Genomic DNA, 27284 nt, shown 5'->3' with positions numbered 1-27284 from the left:
AAATATGCAAACCTTGAATATTATTATTTTGCTTTTAGAATGAAATCATTAGTCATCTTATCATCTGTTTTGATTTTGTAACACAATCTCCCTTTTTTTTTTTTTTTCAGATTTCTTTATTGGTTCAATTATTTCATTTTCAATTCAGTGTTTTTGTTGACTTATTTTTACTTTTTTCTTTTTCCACAGTTTATTTCTTTGCTTTTAATACATTTTTTGCTCATCATAAAAGGTGCCCGTGCCTATATTTTGGCTTGTAGGGATTTCATGGAGTACAGTGGTCAATTATTTGCTTTGAAGCAGAATTTTATTACAGCATTGCCTAACGTCCTCAAAGGGTACACGACTAAAGTCGTCATAATTTAAAGCAAGTCCTGTGTATTCATGAACCTCGGCTTGGTAATAATGAAATGCATTCACTAAAATTATGCCTATGAGATTTGTCCCAAATAGTTGTGGGTGTGTGGTGGCTCATGTTCATGATATTACCATCATAAAAGTAACATTAAAAATATATGAAAGGGGTCTTTTGAGAGGCACATCGTGCTTTTTAAATAGTATACATTTACAGACAGCTACGGTAGGAAAGTCCCAGTGCAGACAGTGTTACAGGAAAATATTGTTATTTCATTTATATAATGAATATAATGTCAGAAATAACAGCCAATAGTGAGCCAGTAATGGCTAACTGTTACTTTTAAGTATTAAAATCATTAGTTTCTCTGTAAAGTGCCTGTTGGTGTATATATTCAACTAAAGGTCATATGGTACATGATGAATAATGACCGCACAAATTACATTATTTTTCCTATATTCCAATATAATGATGGAGTATGGTAAACAATTTCTAATTGCATATTTAATAAGAAAAAAGTATTGGAAACTGTCTTTGTATGTTCTCTTGCAATGAAAAATGGGTTTGAATTTGTGTAATCTTATGAGACATATTCTGTAATCGTTTTATTATAATATAAAGCCTCAATATAGCTGTCAGGCCATAACTGTATGTATTATTCTACCTCCTATGATCAATCTCAAAGCGTGATACAAAGACTATTGATTTTGTGCCACTGAGGAAAATAAAATGATCAAAGCAGCTTTTCTACTTGGGGATGATGTATTTTCTTTGACTAATAGACTGCTCTTGGTTAAGTGTGAAATTTGACTTCGACAGCTGTGTCACCTATGAGAAGAAGTGTGAATTGGATTGCTTCTCATCATCTGGTCCTGTCCATACCAGCTGATACAACTGGCCACCACTGCTCTATGGCTAATATGATTGACTGCCCCACTGTCTGGTGACTAATGTAATTGTCTGCTGCTATTTTGGTGAGGACACGATCACCATAATTGGCGGCGGTTCCTCCATGGTCACGGTAGGATCAAGTCACCTCCTTGGCGCAGACAGCCACAGCAGGGTTGGGGTGGAGCTCGGTGACGGTAGGCCAGCCACATCAGCAGCAGAGTCACTGTGATAAGGCCGCCAAAGACCACAACCAGGTCCAGCTCACATGGATCTGAAAGTCAAATAGGTAGGCAATCTGGCATGATTACTCTGAGCACCATTGTCCTTCGAGAGGAAAACATTTCTGCTCTTCTTGAAGTGCAAGCTTTCCATGATCAATCCAAAAAGAGAAAGTTAAAAACAGAGAACAACTTAACATTGTGGCTCTTTTTCTCACATAGATGCACAAAAAGCACCAAAGATAAATGCCAGTCTTTCATTTCCTGTCCAGCAGTATGTCTCCTCCCATCTTCCTTTATCTGTGATTGATCTTTTTTAAAGCAGAGCGGATAATTACCCATCTCCAGTGGGACGGAAGGGTTCTTCACTTCTTTCAACATAGGACCGAAAGATATGCGATTCCTCACGTTGGTAACAAGAGCCTCTAAGGGAAATGCACTCCTCCGCTGAAGACACTGCTATAAAAAGTCAAGGGATATATGTAAGTAATGAGTATGAAAAATGCCAGCATTGCTAACAGGTAATTAACTTTTGGGAGGAAGCATGTTTATCATTAAGGTGGTGGGAACAGAAATAGAAACTCAAATAACAGTACAGGTCCAGCTCTGATAAGAGTTATCCTTCAGTGTTTGTTACAAAGAAAGCTGCGAGCTCTGTTGAAAGCTTGAAAGTACACAATCAAATTTATGCATCAATAACCCAGTGCAAACACCATATAATGCATTTAAAATGGCTATAACCTGCATCAGAAAATTTCTGATATGACAGAACTAAAAAATAGGAAGATCCTCAAAAAAAAAATGCTTCAGGAAGAGAACTGTAGATTTGCTATACAAATGCTAGTTAGTTCCTATAGTTTATCCCATATTTCACCTCTGCCCTGCAGCATGCGTTTGTCAAATGATTCAGTTTTTCCCATTAAATATATTGCCTAATTCCCGCAACAGTAGGAGGCAGGAGTATTCGCCTCCTTTATAATTCTGAAAGCGTTATGCTTTATTCTGCATCTTTTCAATACCTCATTTGACCTTTAGAGTACATAATGACATAATAGATGTTTTAGAATGAATTTGTCCAGCTGTCGGCCTTGGCTGTAGTCAGTTAATATCACTCATTTCAAATTTAGAAATACATTCAAGGTCAGTGATCCTACCAACTCCTTTTAAATCCTGGTTCAGGGAAATGATTTACACTCCTGATCCTCTATCCTTTGGGGATCTACTCTTTTACCCCTTTAGCAGTTAGTCGTCATGATCTCTCCGACACAGTTACATCAGCCGGTTTTCATCTCTTCTTTGTCTTGTTTTCATGGGGTCAAACCAGGTGTCATTGAATTTAAATCATTCTGAGCCATTCATTCTCTTGTCTTCATGGATTCATTACACTCCGCAGCCTCACCCTTTCACAGTCGGAGCGGTTCCTCAAGCAGACACTGAGATCACAGTGTAGGTACACCACAGAGTAATTAATCATTTGGAAGAGACTGATGGTGAAGCTGGCACTGGTTGACAGGGCACTGGGCAGGAGCGTTATCCCTGCTGGCTCAGCCGCTAGCCTGAGGCAAAAACAAAAAAACAAAAAAACAAACTGTGTATTTTTAGTGGAGTTATTTCCCTCTAAAAAAAAAAACAAAGAAGAATGCTAAAACAGAGAATATTCTGTAGATAAGGTCCCTGTACAGCTGCCAAAAGACATTGAAGTTGTGCTGATCAATAAACACAAAAAAACTCAGTGAAGCTTGTTATGAATATTTTATATTGAACTGAATGCTTCAGAGAAATAATATTCAGTAAAGGGCAGCTTTTATTTTGAATCTGTTGCTACCAGGTCAGTGTCATTACTCACAGTGTACAATGTCAAGAGTTGATGTATTCAAATTTAGCCTTATCCACAAGACTTTGTTCATTAGTATTTAGATTTTTGGTTAGTTTATTCGACAACCAAAGAGAGATTTTTCAGGCGATTGTTAAATGTTTAATAATTATCTTTTTGAAGAAAATTATGAATATCAAAAAGCTTTGTTCCACTGGTAGTTGCAAATGTGTATCTTAGGTGTTATTGTCAGATAGATGACCAGTCTAATCCAACCACACTGCGGCACACAAGTTTCAGCATTCATAAAGCTGCATCTTGACGTGTACAAGAGTGATGGCGAGTGGCTTGGAGAGAGAAGACCATCAACCAGCAGCTGTCCTCTGTTTACTCAACTAAATATATCCGGTTCTTTAAAATGTAACTGCAACTTCCTGGAGTGACGTGAAATAGAGTAACACTGTTTCTCTTGTCAGCATGTTTGTAAGCAAAGAAAGTCTGACCAAGTTGTATCACAGCTTGTACAATGTTGAAAATTTTGTTCATTCATTGATGCACTTTTTCTAATATTCGCTGATGAAAAAACCAAAATTTTGTTTAACTTTGAAAAAAAAAAAAAAAAAGACACAATGGAAGACTGAGAGCAAACACTACTCTTCATGAAAAGCAGTCCACATAGCAGCATTATTCAGTATTCTGATCTTTTCATTCTTGCACATACGCCATTCACTCTATTATTAACTTCCCACTGTGCTCTTGTATTGGTTACTTCCCTCTGTACCTGGAGAAAAGGTAGCAGGTGGAGTTGGTGAGTTCAGGCTGGACGGTGGGAGACAGGCAACAGGAGGTGACCTCAAGGTTTAGTTGACTGTTGTTTGTCTTGAGGTTGACAACCACTCTAAGTTTTCCCAAGGCAGGCACAGCATCACCAGGCTCCAGGCCTCTCCCCAGGTTCAGACTCATCACCGCTGTGTAGTTTCCACTGCCACACAACTCATCTGAAACCTCTGTTACACTGGCAAGAAATTGAAAAATACCAATAATTTTGAATGTTCATGGCCATAATCAGGTCAATTTCAGTGGCTTGACACTCTATACTCACCCTCTACTCATATACACATCTATTTTCTTCAATAGTAACTATTATAATAATAAGATTAGGCATTGAGTTTACCCAGAGAGATACAGATGAGGTGAACTCCTCCTCCTGTGGTTCAGACTTGGCAGCTCTGATTCAGACTCTGTCTCCAGTAGCAACAGCCTGCGCTCAGACTCTTGAACTGCTGTCTCTCCTTCAGCCACAGCACGCACTGACCTGATGACATTTTGTGTTTCAAATGTCGTTGTTTTTGCTGCTCCTCTATTTAATTGTATTTCAGATTTTTTTTTAGCCGACAATGTCTGCTCAGCAGACTTGATAGTGGTCTGAGCTCCAGATACTTCAGGTTCAGATGAAGTGACCTTTGTTGCTGTAGCCTCCTGAGCCCCAGTGTTTTCTCTATGAGAGTGACTTTGTGCTGTGTTGTCTGCAAACCAAGCCTGCCTGGGTGTCCCTCGACTCTCCATATGGTCAGATTCAACAAGGCCTCCCAGTGTTTTTGTTGAAATTTCATCTGTCATGCTCCTGGCATATTTTTTCATAGTCTCATCTGTAGCAGCATGGTCATGATCAGATTTGCTGGCGTCACGTTTGGTGAGCTGTGGGATAGCCTTTCCAAGCAAGCAGAAGTAAGTGCTACAGTTACCATCTTGTAGTTTTGCTAAAGGAGTGTGTGCTGCGTTGAAATTATCCCTTATTATGTTTTCAGCCTGTGTTTTATATATTTCCTCAGGAGCAGTGTGATCAATCTCACTGGGTCCAAATGTTGTTTTAGTTGTCTCGATTGGCTTAGCACAGGCGATTGTGCCACAGTTGGTTGAAAGAATAATCCCTGTCAGCAAGGTCCCTGTAGGTTGGACAGAATCACTCACAGCTCCCAGTATCCTGTGACTTATTGAGGTCTGTTCGGGTAATGTATTCTTTTGTTGGACTTCTCTGTGCAGCGTATGTGCTACAAAAGTCCTTTCATGGTTGGAATATTTGGCCTCAAAGGCAGCCTTTGTGAAGAAAGCTGTTCTGATGTCTTTGGATAAATATTCAACTCGTTTAGACACAGTGTGTGTTCTGTCAGCTGCCCATCCAGCTCTGAGGGTATCCTCTAACAAACCTGTTTGCGCCCCCTGCACACGTGGAGTGAAAAGCACCATCGTATCAGATGAGGCGTGCTGGCTTTGTTCAATCGCCTGCACAGAAATTCCATGCACAGGCCGCTGTACACCTTTTGTTTCTGTTGTATTTTTCCCTTTGACAGCAGGGGGGAGTTTGCCAGGAGTTGGAGTTGCAGGCAGTTCTCCCAGTGACAGAGGCTCCATGTGACTCTTGGACTGTACCTTACTCTCAGCATCAGCAGGTTGAAATGACTTTTCAGTAACAAGTTGAGTGCTCTCACTATTGGTCAGCACTGATTCATGAGCTTCTGTGGACTCCACAGGGCTGCTTGTGATGGCAATCGGTGCCAGAGATACAAAATCATTGTTTTTCACACTGGATATGTGAAATTCAGATGTAACATTCATTATCTGAACAGAAATTGGCTGTGTGGATTCACCGGTGACCTCATCGTCACAATTGTGTGGAACGGGAGTGGTGTCGTCACCCGCCATGCGTTGTTTTTTTAATTGTTTGCGCTGCTTTTCAGTTGTTTTGACAAAAGAGTGCATCATGAGAGAAGTGCCATTGCTAATCACACCATTAGCCAGTGTTTTGGGCATTTTAGGCAGACTGCCTGGTTTGAGAAATGGAGCGGTGCTAGTTGGATCTGTCCTGTCAATCACAGGTACAGAAAGACCATCCACAACAGGCACAGAATCCTCACTTACTTCCTGTATAGTTGCGTGGGTGGTCTCCATTATAAAGACAGCCGGTTCAGTGCTTATGTCATTATCATCTGCTATCTGGGACAGATGATTATTCCCCAGGCTCCCTCTCGCTGTATTGTTGGCATCGTTGTTGCCATCGACATGGAACAGGTCATCATTATTATCCTCGGTAATGTTTTTCCCTGCTAGTTTCTCAGTTTGCATCAGAAACGAAGAGCTGAATTCCTCTCTGTTATTAGCATGATGTGTACTTCTGCCAAAGGGTTGTGCTATTGGAGGGAAACTGTTCTTTTCATCTCTGCTCTCTAACGTCTGCTTTATGACTGGGACTGAATGCTGTAACGCAGAGCTCACAATTATTTGCTCTCTTCCATCCTCTAGAGTTTGAATTGCCTGCTCGGCTGTTCCTAACAGAGACGCAGCTTGGCCGCTGCTTGCACCGGAGTTGTCCCTCGATATTTCTTTTTCTAAGGATGATCTTGTTATCCCTTCCAGGCTGTAGGTTCCAGGTAAACTGTCACCTCCAGGCCTCATGAGATTTGGCAGTGGTGACACGCTGCTGTGAGGAAATTGATCGTCTTTTGCTTCAGGGCTCAATGATGCCATTAGTGTCTGTGCAGATTCTTTCCTGCTCTCATCAAGAGCAGCATGCAAAGCATTTGAATGGGCTGTCTGTTCTGACAGTTTAAATGAGCATGGCTGGCCCGAGGTCATGTCAGAGGAGGTGACAGAAGACTGGCTTATCTGAGGGGCGGTCTGCCCTTGGTGAGGCTGCAACTGGCCTGTGGAGACGTGGGCCGCAGATGACAAGGCTGTGGCTGTGGGTGGTCTGTTGGATGAGTCATTACACATCTGCTGAGACTGTGCACGATTCACTGGCATAGATATGTGCACTTGTTCAGTCATGTTAGAGGTTAAAAAGTCCTTGACACTGGATTTAGAAATGCGTGCTGGTATGATGTGTTGTACATGGCCTTTTTTATTTTTAGACCATAAAAGTGAAAGTGCCTTTGAAGCTCCAGTACTAAATGTACGCCTCTGAACTGACACACTGGGACCGAAACTTTGTCCAATAAAGTTGGACTGAGCTCTCATGAGGCCAGTTGTGACTGGCGGTCGCAGGACAGCGAATGATAACATATTAATGGTATTGTTTGGTACAGGAAGAGCTGATCTACTGCTGAGCAGGGAAATAGTTTGCTTCGATTTTGAAGTTTCAAATATGAGAGTGCATTTAGGGAGCGTTTTTGGCCTAGCAGTCACAGAAAATGCAACCTCTGCAGATTTATTCAGAATATTTTCCTTTAATGGTGAAGATATATCTTTATGTGGGGAAGACAGATGAGTTTCAATCCGGGTGTGTGACTTTTCGGGAAGAGATGCCACTCCTGATATTTCTGGGCCCTGAGACGTCACAGTTAAATGATGGATTGACGGCGGCTCATTTTTTAATTCAACTTTTTGAGTAATATTTTCACGCAGTTTAATACCCTCATACTCAGAAACCCTTGTCTGTTTAATCAGACTGTGACAGCAAGTCAAGTTTGTAACAGTGTGCTCTTTGTCCCTGTGAAGTAAATTAGAATTAGTGGTAGCTTCAAGGGGAATATTCGTCATATCTCTGTTATGTTTAATATTTTCCTCTGTTTTAACTTTTGCTCCTACGTTCATCAAAGTCTCTCCCTTTTTAGTTAAATCATTGGGGAAATTTGTTGTTTTTATTTTTGTCTCAACTTTGCTTCCACCACCTTCTTGTTCCCTAACCTTGTCTTGTTTCAAAGTACCTGCAGTACCTCCCTCTGTCGTTAGCTCAGCCTGATGTTCTTCAATCCCCCCCCCCTCCATGTCTGTGTTCGGGTTTATCTCTACTTCTGCACTAATTATTTCTTCCTCTTTCCTGGTTTCTTTCTTATCTAATATGAGTAATGATTCTCCTTTGCTCTGCAACTGTTCAAGTTCCCAGTCCTCTTTGTCTTCCTGCAACTTAATTATCTCTTTTTTACCTTTAATTTGTTTGCCCTCTGTCTTAATACTCCTCATTTTATCATCTGCACCTTCAGACAACACTTTCTTAATTTTGTCACCCTCCCTCAAATTATGGGCTTTTTGTGACTCTCTGTTGTATTTAATAAAATACTGGTGTATCATGGCCACATGGTAATCAGCACTAACATTAAATGTCCTCTTGTGAGTGCTTTTTGAATGATCACCTAAAAGAACGTTCGGTGTCTGTCTTTTAGAGGATGCTTTCCTTGGCAGTGTTGTTAGTCTCAACGTTTCGCCATCATTAAAGTCCCGTCTCGGTTCTGAAGGAAACAAATTCACAGGCACAGGAGCTGTTATTGTTGTGGAGGGTAGAGTTTGCAGTTCTTCCGTAACTGGATTATCTGAAGACATTACAGCATCAAAAACAGGCTGTTTTAAAATGCTGTTTACATTGTTCAGTGTGTGAAAATCTTGCACCTTTGTCAGGTCTCTCTTTGTTGCGGACTTGGTGGCAGAAGTATTTGGTAAAAAAGTAGGTCCAGGCTCTTCAGTTTCAGAGCTTGAATTATCTTGTGTTTGGTTCCTCAGTGCAGAAGCTGAAGGAGTCGCTGCCCCACTAAGGCTGAAGAGTTTGCTATGAGACTCCATTAACCTCATTCTTGCAGTTGGGTGAGATGCAGAGCTGTGAGCTCCTGTCTTGCTGCTCTCGGGAGCTCCAGAGCTGCCAGGTGTGATGCTTACTGACCTACTGCTGAGGTCCAAAGGGTGCTTTCTGAGAAACATATTTTTGGAGCTTGTGGGGGTACTGTGTGAAGAATTTCTGTTATTCAGTTTTGACTGCGTGTTCCCAATGCTCACATTTTTTCCAAACATCTTTTGCTCTAGGTTTTTTTCATGAAGTGACTTTAATAGGTGGTAAAACACTGTGGTTGTTGAGCTTGGTCTCTCAGTGACGGACAGATAAGTGTGTGTCGATTGTTGGTTGTTGTCTACTTGTGTTGCTGATGACATCTCAGCTAGAGACTGGGTGCCAGATTCAACTGTTCCTGTATCGGAGGTAAAAAATGTCGTTTGGGAACTAATCAAAATACTTTGAGTGTGATTCACAGTTTTATTGAAGGACAAAAGCTCCGTCTTACTGTAACTAGAGTCTTTGACTATTTTTTGGTAAGTTATCTCTTTGTTCAGTACGTCTTCTTGTTTCCCAGATAACTGTTGATGTAAGCTAGGTAATGAGGCAGTAAATTGATTTGGATCTGAAGCAAGCCCCTCTGGAGGAAGTGAGACGGAAGAGGTATCAGGTGACAGTGCGGGCAGAGCCACAGATTTCTCAGTAGACACTCGTCGATCTCTCAGGCAGGTCAAACACAAGTTTGTCACAGTGTTTCCTCTCACAGAATCATCCGCTGTTTCATTGTGGGAAATGGATTGCGTCGTACCCAACGGATACTCATTCCTTCCGAGGTTTGAAATTGCCTTTTCATCCTTGCCTTGAGATTGTTTGTCATCATCATCATTAGTCACAGAAACCAGGTTATCAATTAGAGAAGGACGGGATGCAGTTAGCGTCAGATATTCTGACCCTGAAACAGCAGACGTTACAGCAATAGATGTAGTGTTTCTCCGATTTCTGTTGTCAAGCAGAGTGTGAAGCCAAGATAAGGGTTTCGCTGCATCTGAGGAAAGATGGACTTCTGGATCCAAGGTGTCATTCAACGTTGACGCAAACGCAGCATGTGGAGATGAGAGAATAGTATCCTCGTAATGAGAGCTCAGTGGTTTTGATTCAGTAGAAAGTGTCATAGCTAATGGATTGTCTCTTGTCGCTGTGAAGGGGTTTTGCTTGTTTCTGGAAACTGAATGTTCTCTGGCCAATGAGGGAATTAAAGTCGATGCTTCCATGATTTGTAATCTCCTATAAGGAGATGTTTGCCTGGTGTCCAGCATGACCACCGCTGGAAACTTAGTTGATGCAGTGACTTGTGTGTTCTCCATAGTTGTTGCTTCTCTGCCAAGACCGATTGCATTTAACTTTTTCAAAAGCAGATCTTTTATGACAGTTGTGCCCTTTGTTTGTTCTGTGCAGGGACCTTGAAAATCTTCTTCTGCCCTGACTGCAAAGAAAAAACAAAGCATGTCACTAAACTAAACTATTAAGTGATGATCGATTTGGGTCATTTAGTGCTACACTGTTACATATTACAATTGGAGAATTCATACTCGGACACTTGGAGAGTGAGTGAATGATTAGTAATTAAACAGTATGGAGAATTGTATTTTTTTGTATTAGGTGTTAAGCTACAGCACAATAATTATCTACAGGCAATGTCAATGTTGAAGCACTGTTATACACATAGTGATTAAACTTATGTTGTATGTGGGGAAAAAAATGTTTTTATACAAGAAAGGAATTTCCTGTAGTATGAAATGTTTGGACACTCAGCAAGAAAAACTGATTGTTTATATTCAAAACACCACAGGGTATGCCCAACAATTTGAAACCTGTTGTAATACCAAACAAGAAAAAAGTAATGATGTTTACTGGCTTCAGTGTATGATTGATGCCTGAGCTACAGCGTTATGTACCTTCATTCTCAGTTATAGCATTAACACTTTGTAATTTGGGTACTTTTCAAATGAAATTTGTTTGTGAAGCTTATCTCAGGCTTCATCCAGTCAGTTATCACGACAACTCATGTTGTGTAAGATGCACAGAATGAATGATTCGAAGACAGAAAAGTCACAAGGGAAGGAACAATAAATGTGGCTCATTCCTTCCATTATTTGCTGATAAAACAAGTATTGCTTTTGCAGACTTAAATATTTATCAAATATTTGTTTATGTATGCAAATTATTTGTCTTGGCTGTGCATCTCATAATGAAGAACAGTAACAGCATTCAAATTAAAAGATCCATCTTTTCCATTAAAAACAAATGTAATGGCAGTAACTACTTCACTGTGGCTAAAAAATGAACAAAAACTCAAATGAGCAGTTACCTGTAAACAGGAAGAATCCCAGTGTAAAGGGGTAAAGCCTCATCATTTCTTTTCAGTCCTGCTTGCCTTTACTCTGTGTTCTTATTATTGTATAATCCAGTTCAGTCGAAGGTATCAGTCGCTTGCACACATTCGGTGATAGAGTCATCCCAGACAGTGAGCTTTTGTCTTCTGCTGTTCATTTATACACGGATGGGGTTTCTCACTCACTGCTCCTTCTAGAGCCAATGTACGTATGACAGTCAACAGTTTTCATTATATTATAACTGGCCTGAAAGAGTTATAATGGTTTCCTGCTGGGTTAAACATGCAAGTGTATAGAATGGCATTGTGTTTGAGCTTTTGTTGAGAGAGTTGCCATATTAAATTGTGGTGCCCAGCACTTTCTGTGAGTTTAAAAGTAAAACCTTAACTTCACTGTAAACACTGAAAGCACATTTGTCTCTTATAAGATAATTTGCCATCCTGGGACTCTAAACACTGATGTTTTTATATCTAAGGCCCATTAGAACTTTTCTGGATATTAAAAACAACAACAACAACAAAAAGAGACAGACTTTGAAAGGACGAGGCGATATCACATTATTCATTATGAGTGTATTCACGATAATTAACCATATTTAATAAATTCAAATGGAAAATAAGGAAAGCCAAAAAGAATTTATGTTTATGTTTATGACTATGTTTATGGAGATGAAGTAATTAGGAGCAGGGTTATTCATTTTCAAATGAATAAATCTTTGCTTATCGTCAAGATAATCTTATTATTCTTACAAAAAAAGAGAAATTGGTCTCAGAATTTAAAAAAAGGTATCATTTGAATGGAAATGCAATAAATTATAGAGAGAGATTTTTACTTTTGAGAACTGATGAGTGTTTAACACGTTGTCAGATGTTCATGTGATGAGCTTCACACAGGAATGCAGGATCTCTAGCCCATGTAATTCTCGCAGTTTGTTCAAATGTCTGCAAATGGAGAAAAAAGATAAACAAAGTGACAGTGTTCAGTATATCTGCTTCAAATTATGTACGTATAATGTGTAGGAATATAAAATCTAACAATATAATAAATTATGTTCAATTGACTTCTTTGACTGGAGTCATAACATCACATTAGCTCTTGTCAGCGTGGCATTTTGTCAGATTTCATCAATGCTCCCTGAAGTGTGTTTCTGAAATGTAATCAACAGCATGTGGTTGATAGATTGAGAGGGCACCTGGGCTCAGAGCGACACAGCTTCCCCAGAGCAATTGCTGCATTTTTTTGCACAGCTGTCCTCTTTGCATCCCCTGCAGCATGGCGTAGCAGCAGTAGCACAATATCAGTGCCCAGCAGGTTGCTGGCAGTTCTCTCTAACTCAAGGCAGTGGGCCAAACAAAGGGCTGCATTTCCTGACACCATCTCATCACAGCTGGAACCCAGTAAATTGCGTAAAATAGACAGTTCTGTGTTGAACAATCAAAGAACAGCAAACAGAAAGAGAATGGTAACACATTAAATTAATCATTCAAGTGAGCGAATAACATGCACTAACACAAAAACCTGATTTCCATATGAGGTCAACCATCATATAATATTCATGCCCTAATAAAGGAGCCTGTTAAAATACTGCTAACATGTCAATCATTCCTCACTTTTATCAGACTTCACCAACTCCTCCCGTGCCAAGTAACTGGAAGCTGTACAGATTGTCAGCGTCTTAATGGCATATTTCGTGGCAGTCAGCCCTGTTTTCTGGGAAGACAGACACAAAACAATTTATTCAAAAAGTAGAATTTGTCCATGTAAAATTAAACTTTACACTCATAGGTAACACAACTGCAAGTATGAATAAGTAAGCAGTTGATATGTGACACAATAATGATGGTTAATTTATAATTAAATACACATGAATGAAATGAAAATAGTTTTTCTCCTCTCTTCCCAACATGATTTGATAAATGGCCTACACTTATACATTTATTCTTATCAACCACTCAAAGCACTGAACACTGCATGCCACATTTATTCATTCACATATATACTGTATTCATACAGCACCTTCTGAAATAACATTGCTATGTCCTACAGTGCATACTGTATGTGTCCTAACTGATTCTTTCATTTACCATCTCAGTTGTTAATTTGCCTCAACATATGCACAAGTAGAAATCCAAGCAAGACCCTGGTTATTTGTATGCATGGCTAAGATATCTATATTCTCCAAGAGAAATCTAGCTGAGGAAATCAGGTGTAAACAGAAACTGTTGTTTACATGATGTGTGCGAAATAAAAATAAGAATAACATATGTTCAAAGATTGTTGGGAAAAAGAACAAGATGCAAGTAAAAAATATGCTCGCTGTTCATTGAGCTATGTGATATGTACCTTTAGCAACCGGCACATGGTCCGAACCGCATCCCCCTGAATAACATGCTGAACAGCATCGGGGGACTGAGGAGTGACACTGCTCAGCACACCTGTAGCTCGCTGAGGGACAAACAGGAATGTTGTTGAAGAAATATAAATAAGAAACTGCATTGAACAGCAAAACATCAAGAGACAACTATTTCATCAGGAGTTTTCAGAATAAATGACAGACAACAAAATGAAAAAAGACAAAGAATGGGAGAGGGTGTGCGGGACAAAAAAAAAAAAGCAGGAAATAGAAAAACAGAAAACTGTTGCTTCAAGACATGAAGTCAGCCGGTGTTGTGGAAGTGTCTGCATGAAGTAGACACACATTTATGAGATGGTGAGAAAATTATGCAGAAACATGTTTGAGTGAATATAAATTTTGTGACCTTTTAAGGACAAGATGAGAAAATGAGCATAACAACAGAGACATTCCAATAAAAGCATGAGAATTAGAAAAATGTCAGGCATGGGTCACAAATTGTCATTATATGCAATGGCTTGAGGGTGTAATTTGGTCACCAAAGTGCACCAAAAACAAATGAATTGTCGAACAGAGAGAGTGAAATGAGTAAATGTGACTCACAAATTTGGAATGAATAACCTATCAATATACTATCTGTCTATGGGACACATAAACGGAGACCCAATACAGCCTTCAGTTGAATATCACTGCTCTCATCAGTCGAGCTCATAGCAGCAGCGGACAAGCAAGCATTTCTCAATACAGGCTCATATTAATACTCAGCATTCTGCCAAAGGGCAGATACACGCATTGGTGATTAGCTGGTAAAGACAACTGCACATCTAGCAGCTCAAATTTCTTAATTTATCAGGAATCAATAAATAAATTTAAGATTAAATAAAATTTCATTCATTCATCTTCTACTGCTTATCCGTTTCCAGGTGGCAGGGGTGCTGGAGCCAATCCCTGCTCACCAGGGTACACCCTGGACAGCTCACCAGTCCATCACAGGGCCAACACACAGAGACAAACAGAGACCAACAACCCCAAACATGATGTCTTTGGACACTGGGAGGAAACCAAAGTACCCAAAGGAAACCCACACAGACACAGGGAGAACATGCAAACTCCACACAGAAAGGACCTTGTTATGGGGCAATAGCACTAACCACTCTGCCACCATGCTGCCCTTGAATTAAATTTAACGTTTAAAATGAAATTGTCGCCCCAAAAAAAACCTTAACTATAACCGAATGATAATACTGTCAATGTCATCAGGGTCGTGTCGCTATCTGGTTTCTGAGGACCTTTGCTCCCTGATGCCTAATATTCATTGATGTAGCTTTCAATCTTTAAATCCAAAACATATTGCAAACACATCTGGTTGCTCTGCACATCTGCTAAAAAGAACAAAATGTTTAAAGAAAAAGAAAAAAAGAAACAGCACTCGTATTATGATGCATCAAAGAGAAAAAAGTAAGCAAAGACAAGGCAAGATAAGGTGAGATGCGCTAACAATAAAAATTAAAGCAAAATTGGCATTCGATGAAAAAAAGAAGTCAGAAGAAAGCATCACAGCTAGGCAATGACTGAGCTTTGAAACAGAGAAAACAGACAGATGTGTGGATGTGTGAGCCTAAAAAGGCAGACTGAAACTGCTATAACAGCCATTAGCAGAGACAACAGCAGCTGGAGTTGGGGTTTTAATCAACTGTAATGCCTCATATACAAGGTCCTTTGAACAACGTGGAATGCTGTTACCTGCTTTTGAGGCACATTGCCAATGAGCTCACAAGGCTGAAGAAAGTGCCATTACTCAAGATGAATGTCTTATATGTTTGTCTACTTGTCTACTAACGGAAGGCTTTTGCATTAAGGAATACAAAAGTTTTGAAAAAGAACAAGGGAAAAAGTTTTCAGCAAGCATCTTAAGAAGCTGTACAAATTTTTAAGGACATGTTTTTTCAAACTTCAAATACAAAAACCTCAAGAGTGGAGTCAGCCCTGCTGAGTTTATTTGTGTAGTGCGAGTGTTAGAGTCACTCACAGTTATGACTCCTCCATCACTGTCCTTCAGCAGGCTCAGACAGCATTCACAGAGTGAAACAGCGTGCTCCTACAAAAAGGCAGGGACAGAAAAATGGTCAAACCAATTTTTACATTCATGTCACCTCTGAATAGGTGGCATCACAAATCAGGTTTACACAAATGCTCTCTGCTTCCTTTCCCGTTAATTTGCTTTTGTCATAGTTTCACAATGTGTTCTTATCTATTTTCAATAACTATAAGTAGTAATGGTTAGGATGAAGGCTTTTTTATTCTTTGATTGTGTCTATCCAAACAGGATTTTTATGTGTTTTGTACTTTTTTTTTTTTTTTTTTTCAATGAGCACTCCCTAACATTCCCAGACAGCATACCTGGATGACTGGAGAAGTTATAGTTGAGAGGTTAATGATCAACCCCAGCAGAGGGTAAAGGATGTCCTTGTATTCACATGCATGGGAATGCCTCTACAATGAAAGCCAACAAATAAGTAAAGGAAAATTAAACGCATACAGTGAGTTTAACCAACAGTGCACTTTTCTGAGCATAGTTTGTAATCTTACTAACAATGGCGTCCAGAAAGGCCTTCCAACATTCTGAATCATGAGCAAGTTTGTGATGTAGGACATTGTCCTGAGCCAGATATCCAATAGCCTCTATTAGCGATGGAAGGATATGATGATTTGACTTGATGTTTCTCTAAAAAATGAGGAACTTTTACTTAGACACACACACATAAACACACAAATGTGCAAAATATTCATATCTTACCAGAATTGCTGTAAATGGCCCAATGACAGCGTCTGTCAAGACATTCCTTAGCTCAATACAAAATCTGAAAGAAATTAAGAGCATATTTATATTGTGCACAATCAGACAAATACACTATAGTGGAAGTACGCATAAGTAAAAATATTCTCATAGGTGAGGCAGTGAGTCAAGCTGCATCTATTTAATTTCTTTGCAGCCCAGCATGGCATAAGTAAGTGAAGCAAGAGCAAATAAAACTTTCACGCAAAAATCACTAAAGCATGTGTGTGCTAAATTCAGAGGTATAAAGCTATTGATATGTTTCTGATGTTTCTAGTTTCTCCACTTAGCAGGCACTAAAGAAATCAGTTCCTAAACTCTACAGTCCAGAATTTAGGACTAAAGGTAATAGGAAATATGCTAAGAACCACATATAAATTGTGTTAGATACATAAATGCTGTGTGAGAATCTCTATATATAATATACATTTTGTACTCTTTTTACTTGGAAGGATTTGAAATATGTGGATTTTGGACCAGTTCTTTTAAATTTCGCACAGAAATCTAAAATCAATTCATGTGAACTTCAACAATAAAGAGAAACCTCTGTGGGATATAACACATTGTAACTCTCTTTGAGTTGTAGTCAGGAAAAATTGATCTCCCTATTTCAAATCTTGACACCTTAACTTATTTCCTGCTGTGTTGGAGAGCATAGATTGTCCTTTCTTGTCTATTTCCATGACTTGCCAGAAAGGCAGGGAGGTTTTAAATGGCCTTTTGCCTCCAAGTGACATTAGCCCTTAGAAAACCCCTGCTGATTTATTAACGGAGCCACATTTCCCATTTCTCAGGAGATCTCTCCTTGTGTGGGTGGATTTTAAAGTGCTTTTAATTTACATTAAAATGATTTACGGTATGGGAAGATAATAGACCAAGAGTTCTGCAGCTAAGTAAGGTGTGACAGGAATAATGTTAGGTGTTTATCTGTGTATCATAAATACTTGTTTTCCATGGCGAAGTTTTCCAGAATGCTGACCGCTGTTTTCTCCTGTTGCTGCTTTGGCTGTGAGATGCACCCCATGAGGTTACTCACTAACCTTTAGGTCCAGATGAAGAGTAAAGAGAGATAAAGAGCAAGACTGAAGTAAAGGACAAAGTAAGGGAATCAGCCATTTAGCTAAATTACTTATTCTTAATGATTATTATCAAATGTTAATTAACATTTTGTATAAGAAAATACAGTGGTGTCCACTATTTGATTAATTACAGCTCAATTAATTTCTTTACAGCTCAGATTTGATCAAACATAAAGATAGTAAGAAATCACCTTTCTGTGTTATTTTTAAAATTCTGTAACAAAGCAAATAATATATCAAATATATAATGTGGCTCGTTGAGACCTAAAATAAAAGTCATGTGGTTGATTTTGGGGATAAATATAATTATATTTTCCTAGTTGGGATGCAAAAATGAAAAATGAAAAACAATTATAAATAATTAATTTGATTAGGACATGCAGTGAACCAATCATCTCCTTCTGTTCCTGCAGTGTTCCTAGGTTTGAATGAGCAAAGAGGCCAGCCATGTTATTGCTTTCATAACTTACTTCAGAGGATAATACAAAAAATGTCTTACATGTCTACATTCAGATTGTCAATGACTAAATGCCTGCCATGTGGCTTTTGTGAGTACATATATAGTAATGCCAGACATTCTTTCTGTACTGCAGCATGTTCTGATGCCACCAAGTGAACAGTGGCTTGTTTTGTGACTGTGCATGCCATCAGCCTCTTTTGGTTTTCATCTGCAAACAAATAAAAAACAAAGTCATGCAGAGTTCACTTGACACAGTTCCCACAGACCAACAACCTTTAGTGTAAACATGATTACAGTACCATTAAGTTGCTATGCTGATGATAGAGAATGCTCTGTTGTTCATAAGTAATTAACATGCACACATTGTGCAATAGCAGAATTAATGAAGAAATTACCACAATTTGTACAAACAACTGATGGAGCCATCTTGTGTGATTCAAAGGAAAATAAATACATGAGAAAAGAATAGCTCTCATCATCATTCTAACAATCTATGCAGTAGTGGTTCAATGGCGTCACATAAATTATTGCCTCTACCAAAGGGATTTTTTCATACATGATTATTTCTTTCACAAAAAATTACTCAGTTAAAGTTCCTTATGATTATGAAGCATTTTTTAACATTTTCATCATATTCTAAGGGATTGTTGTCATGTTTATGAGGCTGACTTTGTTTAATGCAGACATGTTTGTTTTTTAATAGCAGAGGTTTGCATTCTACTGAGTGTCATTTTATTATTTTGTGCTAAACTGATTGGAGTCAACTGTTACATAGACAAAGATAACACTTAAATGTAACTCAGTGATCTAAATACCATTTCCACAACAAATAGCCCTCCATAATTTCAGAGTTGATACACACAACTCTTGGCTGTCTGGATCCTTTGTTTCCTGCAACAGGCAACTGTGGAGAGAATCATTTTGTGAACAATCAGTGACAATGACAATAGCAAATCCAGCTGAAATATTACTGTTACACTTTGAAAAGGTCACCTACAGAAATTTACTCCAGCTAAAATGTATCTTAGCACAGCACAAAATATGAAAAGAAAATTACATACCTGTATGCAAAAACAGGACATAATACAAAATTATTATCAAGGGAGCAATTCAAAACAATTAAGATCATTCCATACTGATATTCTCTAATCCTTCTGCAGCAGAAAGTATATTTTAGCTTAGCTGTATAACAAAACCAAAGTAGCCAACATTTGGGAGCATTTGGGTGAACTTGCACTGAAACCACTGCTGGACTAAATTACTTTGTCATTTACAGTGGCTAACTTAACATAGCCATCAGTCACTTCTTTATTTCGTTTAAATTTGTCCTGTAGCTTCAATTTCTTTTTCTTTCTTTTGAAGTGCTCCAGTCCTTTTTCCACATTCCTCTAAGTCTCAAAAAGTATTCAGACTTTCTATAGTAAGTTATAAGGACACATGAACTCATTGGTCCCTTCAGATTGTGATCAGGACAGCAGAACAATGACACTGGCCTCTCTGCTTCCTTCCCCCATAGATTTCAGTTGGTTTATCTGACTCACAGCACTATCTTTATGGGTATTTTTAATCAAGCTAAGGCTGCTCCTTCAGTTTCCATGCCACTGAAGGAGCTTGTATAATACTAGTACTGACAATTGAAAACATGGAAAGTATTCAATACAATAATAAGCTAACTGATCTGGCATGAGGGAGTTTCCATCTTGTACAAAACACCCACTCTTTTTGGAACAAAACACTGTCTTTGATCATTTCAGTAATCAGCATGCTCTCCAATATGATCATCTGTTCCCTCTTTGGGCTCTCAGTCAAAAAAACCATAGAGGGAGAGGGTGAGGAATGATCTCCCTAGTTTAGGCTATCATTGTTTCCGTATGCCTCTGTCCCTGGGTCCATCTGTCAAAGCATCTCTGAGGGCTGGCAGCTACCTCTCTCTGTGGTCTCCTTACCTCTTCACCATGGTATTGCTGCTGATGATACTAAAGCCATTGTTCAGTCTGAAAATGGTCTGGCCTGTACCTGTTGAAAGAGAACAGGAGATAGTGTAAATATGTTAGGCATAAGGTACAGTCAATCTACTTTCCACTAATTAGTGGGAATATCAAGAAAGTAGAGTAGAGCAGTGCAGGAGTAGTTTGAGGGGCAAAAGCTTCTCATGAGAGCCCTGCTGAGATCCTTTCACTTCTTAGTTATGGTATTTTTGCCCTTTTCAGTTGAAGGGCACTTGGTGTATCAAAAAATAAATAAATAAATAAACATACTGATGGGACCATTTAGTTTTATAAATTGTACTATTAAATTGGTTTAGCTAAAAAAAAAAAAAAAATTGTATTAGCCTTGTGGAATTTCAAAGTTATCTGCTCAAGAACAAAAATATCAACAGGTGACAGAGGAGGGGTGAACAATCTGGTGAAGAGGATCTGCCTGTCAACAAAGGTTTCTTTTCATACAGTAGAGGTCTTTGTAAGTTACTTATAGCCACTTTTCAAACAGATACCATCATTATCTGATGTGTGCATGCTGTGGAATTTCTCTTAATATCAAATATCCCACTTTGCCAGCACAAGGTCAAAAGTTTTTTTGTCCCTAAATGGAGAAAAGAGTTTGGGCTGCAGGAGGTCTGTCTGTTTTGACTAATCTGAAAACCAACAAACACTGCACCATAACCACCCTAATTCAATTACACACCATTTGTCTTCTGCACATATTTGAACTTCATGACTAGCTGTAATGTAAATGAATCCTCCTTCTTAAATAATCTGGAGAAGAACAGTTCATCCTTGCCATGAAATATACATAAGCATCAACAGCCTGACAAGTTGCAGGGTTCTTGTCCATCACAATACCTCAGCTTGGGCTATCATAAATCTATAGAGCTGACAGACAGGTACCAGTATGCACGAGTTCTACACCCTGAATCTGACAAGGTTTAGTCCGGGTATACCATGAAGCATATTCAATGGACACCAGCTATCACACTGGAATCAATTAATTGCTTCCAAAATGGCTACAGTAGGCTTGATAGTGTTCTCTATCATCCCATCTACTTGATCTCAACATTAAAGTATCTATACAACCCTGTACTTAAAAGTATCTTAATGACATTACTTAGCTGATGAAACAGCGGTCATTGCTATTCACTCAGTTGACTAATCAAGTTACATCAACAAAAGCCAGGGTGATGTCTAAATCCTCCAACACAGAAAATTAGAATCACTAATCAAATCATGCCAGCCTACCATACAGGCAACTGACAACATGTGATACAGTGTAACCAAATACACTTCTCCTTTGCACAGTGCATCAACAGGAAGCTTTTGTGGGTAAGGGTGGCCGCCTGGTGGCAAGAGAGGCCGTAAGAATTTTAGCCTGTAATCAAAATGAAATGAAGCAGCCAACAGGTTTTTCGCTCTTAAATGCTGATGGTTGAGAAATTGAATGATGAATGAACTAGTCAGTATTTACTGTTTGATTTTCTGCAGTTTTCTGAAGGTTGAAACCCTAAAAGGAGGAAATATGTAGTGTGGGTGTATTGGTTGTCTAGGCCATGCTGGCCTGATCTGTTTATTATAATGGGATACCCAGAAGCGTAATTGTTTTCATAAACGGATGTGTTGAAGAATTGCTGGAAATGTGCAACCATTGGAAATTTGGCATACACAGATATGCTGTGTGACCTCAAAGACATACTGGAGGAGTGAATTTGCCAAAACCACCTCCCTTTTGGAAAATTTGCCACTTTGCAAACACACACATGCATGCACACACATTTGGACCTACACTACCAGTCATTTGAATGTGAAATTGTGTCCAAATGTTTGACTGGTAGTGTATGTGTAAGTGAGGGAGATTTTCATACGCTGGGCTTTTAATCAGCTGTGTTGATGCGATGAAATAAAAACCTTTCTCCACAACACTGTTAGGTTTTGTTCTTCTAATGTAGTTTCACAGTCTTCACAGAAATTTGTTCAATATAAAGAGCGTGTGGCACAATAACTGAAACCAGTGATGCACACTGTTAGGCCAGCCCTCTCTTCCATTGTCATACAGCAATGCCACGTCCTAAGATGTTCTATTTCAGTTCTTTTTAATGCCCCTGTCTTGAAGGCTGATGTCTTGAAAACATCTCAGCCATAAAACTGCAGAATAAGTGGACCAGTGAAGCACATTATAGTGGAAAGAGTGGACACAAATAGATTAGGCAAGAAAGATAATTGCGCAAAGCTTTTCTCTCAAGAGCCCTCACATTCAGTAACTGCTTGTAAGAGAATCTTCAATCCTGTAGAGTAGTAGAAGGGGATCTGGCCAGGTCTTGACAGCTTTTCCAGTAGCTCGGGTACTGTTGTGGCCTTCGCCTCTCCCTTGTCAAACTCTTGCCTTGCTTGCATCTCCTGATTCTCTCTCTCTTGTTCCAGATCTACTCGGATCAGGTATTCTGCATGAATAAAACAAATCAATAACAGAAGAACAAACAAACAGAAAAAAGGCAGATCTGAAAGACAGTTATTCCAAAGCAGTAACTGTAGTTGCAGTGTATTTAGACCAATATATTGCATCAGAAAAAAAAAACAACACATCAAACTTTTCCTGACCTAAACCTTCTTTTTATTACCTTTTACCATCTTGTCCCTCTCAGGTTCAATTTCCACTATCTTTTCAAAGCAGTGTCTTGACTGAAAAAAAAAGGGTAAAAAAATTGCTTTAATGGTTGTATGTACATTAGTGGTCTCTTCTATATCTATGGAATTCAATATTATCGCCACTACTCTAAAAGACTATGGCAGATATAACAGTGTGGAAGACAACTATATTTCAAATTGCAATAATGTAGCTTTTACTATATAATATTATGGTATGTGCAAAATTCTTACACTGACTTCAGAACTGTTATTAATGTTCTGTATTCCAACCACACAAAAAAAGATGTGAGGGGAAATAATTATACTTGCCTCCATATATTTCTTCAGCTCCATATATGCTTTTCCCATGTGTAAATATGCTTTTATGCACCTCTCATTACACTGATAGAGAGACAGTCATTATGGGGCTGTATTAGTTAAAGCACCTCACAGCACATAATGCATAAAGGTAATTTAATATTTCTGCACTAACAAAACTAGCCCAACAATAAACAAGTATTCAATCTTATTTCACAAATGTACTACACTACAGAAAGCTTAAATTAAAAAAAGCTTAAAACAATTTGCACTGTCACTTATAGAGAACACAAGCCATCTTCTACTTCTGCACAATATCAAATGAGGCAACAACTAGCAGATGCACATCACCAGCAAGGCCTTACTTTCAGGGCCCATTCACAGTCACGGATAGCCTCCTCATACTTTCCCAGCTTGATGTAAGCCTAAATAGATTCAAAGGACAGTAACTGGCAACTACTCATTAAAAACAGACCTAACAACTTTTACAAAGTAGAAGTTATTTATAGTATACCAGTGTTTGTTTATTAATATATAACACAGTAGCCTTTTAACATTTGGGAAGGGGTAGTTGGGTATAATCCTGCTGAAATTATAATTAGTAAATGGCAGCCCTAAAGTTACCTTTGGACCATTGTAACAACCTTTTTTGTCATCATGTCACAGTCCTACAAACATTCAAAACATTGCCACTCACTTTTTATCTAAATCTGTAGGTGTACAACATATATAAATTATAAATGACAAAAACATAGGTTGAAAATATTCACTTGCGCTCTATTGGTGTACAATGGCTGCATGTCCCGTTGTTCATCCAAGCCATTGCTGTAATACTTCACAGCTGTTTCATAGTCTTCTTGAGCATAGGCTTCATTCCCTTTGTGTTTGAGTGCTGCAATGGCATAGAGAGTTCAAGGTTGAAAAGCACAAATTACAGGAAAACATTTTACCTCAAACACTAACTTCGAGTAACAAAATCACCTTACTTACCAGTTGCTTTTTTTTCTTTAGCAATCCGTTTTATCCTCCTTTCTTCTGCATCTCTCTCCATAATCTTCATGAAACACTCTGTTGAAAAAATATCATCAGTCAATATTTCACATTTTATGTATGAACTTCACTTTAAGTTCACTGTCACTGAACCTGTACTGTAATAAATATCATTTGGGGGAATTTTAAAAACCTTACTTTGTAAAGTGATGCAAAATGGGTTAACTTCAGCTTTTGTGGTTTCACAGCCATAGGTGTGATACAGTCACGTATTTGCAGCTTTACTGCTCCTAGAGTTGGCTCCTGGGCTTCTACCACCTTGTTCAATATTTGAGTAGACACTAAACCTTAGTAAAAACTCCAAGTCTCTAAATTATTAAGCACCTAGACAAACCAACCAACAAAATCATATCAATCATGTCCAATGATTGCCATAGCTGTGCCCTTTCCATGATACAGTGGCAGTTTGATAAGGGGGTGAAGACTTCCTTTCATACTATTATCAAATGTCTTCCAAAAACAATGACAAAAATAACAAAAACATAGGAGGCCATTTGAACTGGTCTTAGCAGGCAAGTAGCTGATAGTGTGAAACATGCTCAAGTCACTTAAATACCAAGGACACACCTTGTACCGCATCTGTCTTAGTACTGACTGAGTCACCTATCTGACAAAAAAAAAACAAAAAACCTTAATATTATGTCTGGAGTAAATATCAGTGCAGAATTTATTTTTACTTATGTTTTTAATCCTATGAAGCATGGAAATCATTGAATAAATGAATAATTTTTGTCCTTTGTAGAATCTAACAGTTATATTCATAGAATTCTCAAAAAGACTGACTTGTGTAAAGCCAGCACACGCTGCTATATAGGCAAGGCTGTTGATATTCACATCATCTGCTGAGATCCCAAGTGAAACAAACTACATCTTTTACAGCTGTTTGTTTAGGCAGTCTCAGAAAATACATAGAGCAGTCCAGTAGAGCACACAAACAGTTTGCCACCTCCTTCAAATTCTTCATTGTTGTCTTTATTTATCTTTGAGAATAATTAATATATCCATTTCCTTCGGTTGTCATTTGGAACCTTTCCTGACCAGTCCGCTTTAGCAATAATTCAATTAATTGCAAGTGACAACAACAGAGAGATTTATTTTCATTGTATCTCACCTGGGCTTTCATTCTGCAGACTCTGTCAAACAGAAAAACTCATCAGAGCAATGTTAAGAAAGAAAGTCCCTTTGTGATCAGTGCTTAATGTAGCACCCTGTCCTTCTTACAGTACATGGGCCAAAACAGACAGTACAACAAGAAATTGTATCGTTTATATGTGCTTGAGGGACAGTGAGAGAGAGAAAGACAAACAGAGGATTAAACAGAGTGAAAAAGACTGATATGGACAGAGGGCAGGAATGTGATGAGAATGACTTTGTGTGCATTTCTTTACAAAGGAGGACTGGAGTGATGGCTTTGTGTTGATTGTAGTCTTGTTGATTTTTGTCCTGCAAGGTTCATCCAATGCAGCAATATAGGAATCAGCTTCCTCTATGGCTTTTTGCTGGACTTTGACATCAGTGGAGTTAAGATCCTTCACTAGCTCACCTGAAAAGAATTAGCGATTTACTTTACTGTTCACAGCCTTAAATTCAACATCTGTAATAATCACAGATGCTTCAAAATGCACATTTTATATGAATAACCAAGTAAATAGACAATATGTATAGTCCATTTTGACTTAATCAAACTAAATGAAATTTTATTTGTATGGCATATTTCATTCATAAAAGCAACACAAAGTGCCTCACATAGAGGCTAAAAACAATAAGGGGAAAAAACAAAACACAAAGCAAACCCTCCCATCCCCAAAAATACGCACAGACATAGAGAGAGACATGCACACTCGTACAAGTTTACACTCACACGCACTAGCTGTCATTAGAGAGACATGGCCAGGCACCAAGACCTGAGGTGAGAAGGCCACCTTTGGGGGGCCAACCACCCTGAGGCCTCCGGCCCACGACTTCATAAGTTCGTTGTTTTCTTTTAGTCAGGAGGAAGGAAGGAATTCACAGCATAACGGATGAGATTCTAAGGTGTAAATGAAGACTTGACAATCATCTTGGATCTGCTTAAATTTGGATTTTATTTTTTTTTCATTGAAAATGACTTAATGGATTCATGAACCATCCAAATAGTTGCTCGACTCGTTCTTCCTACATTATTTCTGTACAGTTTGACTTTATTTGCAAAACTGTGATGGCTAAGACACAAACAACCAAATTTTAAACCAATAAACGAAAATGTGAATTTAACTATGTAACAAAACAGCTCTTTCCCAATCCATTTTTTCAGGATGATACGGCCCATTTACAAATTAAAAGCGCCATTACTGTGAACCGGTGGCGTCGTCTTACACGGACGTTTCCTCGGTAGCGTTTACCTCATAAAAGTTGTATTACTCACTTATTTTGTCAACGCTGTTCAGAAATGTCTCGAAGTCCTCCGCTTTCTCCATCGTCCCTTCGACCTTTCAGGGCTACTTTTACTTTGCAGCTTTGCAGTTTGTGCTAGCTAACGCTGCTTTTATGTTAGCTTACCTGGAGTTTTGGCGTGACTATGACGATGATGCCTTCAGGGCCCCTCGTAAGACCCTAATCTACAGACCTAAAATACACACAGTTGATTACGTTTAGTTACTCCGTGGAAAGTAATCATGAAAACTTCCCTGTAGTTTGTGTTTGCACAGATTAAAGAACGAGTCTGTTGTTTTAGGTAAAAAGCTTTTCATAACAAACAAAGCAGCAGAAATCTGCGACGATCATCTCCGCTGTTGTGAATGATCGCCTGTATTTGTTTCTACGTCTGCAAAGGCGTGACGCTTGACGTTGTGCTCAATCTGGATTTGGAAGGTCATATTTTTGTCAATTTGGTCAGCGCTACGATCACATTCATTCCTTAAAAATTCATATATATACTATTTCCTGGCTACGTCTGTTGTTTTCATTGTGCTGTGGAGGGCTTCGGGGACTTACTATCCATGCATATGTAGTTTCTGTGCATCCCAGCTGTGCTATGAGTTTCCCTGCAGAGTGACTACAGATCACATAGCTACTGGAAATAAGCTCAGCACTTCAATGAACATACTGTCATCATGGCTCTCGGTGAGAGGGCCCCTGGCCCTTTGAACCCAGGCCTTGTATTTTCTGAACAGAAGATCAATACTGCCTCCCTGTGGTTATAGACACAAAATTACAAACTGTTATGCCAAAACAAAAATCAGATGATTGTCAGAAAGAAACTTATAACTAGCCCGTCTTTCTATTTAAAACATGTAAATGTGGAAATCACGTAAACTCAAACTGTAATAAACTGTGATATTTTGGATGCGGATATTGAAGTCTGTTTCAAAACATCTGTTTGCTGCT

The 27284-nt window shown here is 38.7% G+C and overlaps 1 protein-coding gene across 2 annotated transcripts; it reads right to left on the bottom strand.

Annotated features, from left to right (window-relative positions):
* Window positions 1–11175: 11175 nt before the first annotated feature.
* On the bottom strand, window positions 11176–27010 carry ttc12 (tetratricopeptide repeat domain 12). Of its 2 annotated transcripts, XM_029516933.1 has the most exons (22): window positions 26892–27006; window positions 26323–26523; window positions 25307–25461; window positions 25030–25051; window positions 23859–23936; window positions 23639–23760; window positions 23234–23293; window positions 22881–22952; window positions 22544–22604; window positions 22178–22366; window positions 19881–19950; window positions 18750–18838; window positions 17974–18142; window positions 17340–17435; window positions 16357–16420; window positions 16153–16284; window positions 15960–16052; window positions 15589–15657; window positions 13550–13651; window positions 12817–12916; window positions 12399–12627; window positions 11176–12147 (listed from the first exon to the last, which is right to left on the bottom strand). In XM_029516933.1, exons 2-22 carry the CDS (start codon window positions 26372–26374, stop codon window positions 12078–12080), a joined length of 2094 nt encoding a protein of 697 aa, XP_029372793.1. In that variant the 5' UTR covers window positions 26375–26523; window positions 26892–27006; the 3' UTR covers window positions 11176–12077. The 2 variants fall into 2 exon arrangements, with proteins under 2 accessions (XP_029372793.1, XP_029372794.1); XM_029516934.1 differs by lacking the exon at window positions 11176–12147 and having other exon boundaries at window positions 12405–12593; window positions 26892–27010.
* Window positions 27011–27284: the final 274 nt, after the last annotated feature.

This window comes from Echeneis naucrates, chromosome 13 (genome assembly GCF_900963305.1).
Source record: "Echeneis naucrates chromosome 13, fEcheNa1.1, whole genome shotgun sequence".
In the NCBI taxonomy this organism is placed as follows: Eukaryota; Metazoa; Chordata; class Actinopteri; order Carangiformes; family Echeneidae; genus Echeneis; species Echeneis naucrates.
The sequence above is the reverse complement of the archived record's forward strand: the minus strand, read 5'-3'. Positions and strand labels throughout refer to the sequence as shown.

Excerpts from the sequence above, each read along its gene's own strand:
- ttc12 (XM_029516933.1), bottom strand. The coding sequence starts at position 26,374 with ATGGAGAAAGCGGAGGACTTCGAGACATTTCTGAACAGCGTTGACAAA. Across the intron at positions 25,052-25,306 it reads CATCACTCCAGTCCTCCTTT|AGTCTGCAGAATGAAAGCCC; the intron begins GTAAAGAAATGC and ends TCTGTTTGACAG. Across the intron at positions 16,421-17,339 it reads AACTTCGCCATGGAAAACAA|ATTTTGTATTGAGCTAAGGA; the intron begins GTATTTATGATA and ends AATTTCTTTCAG.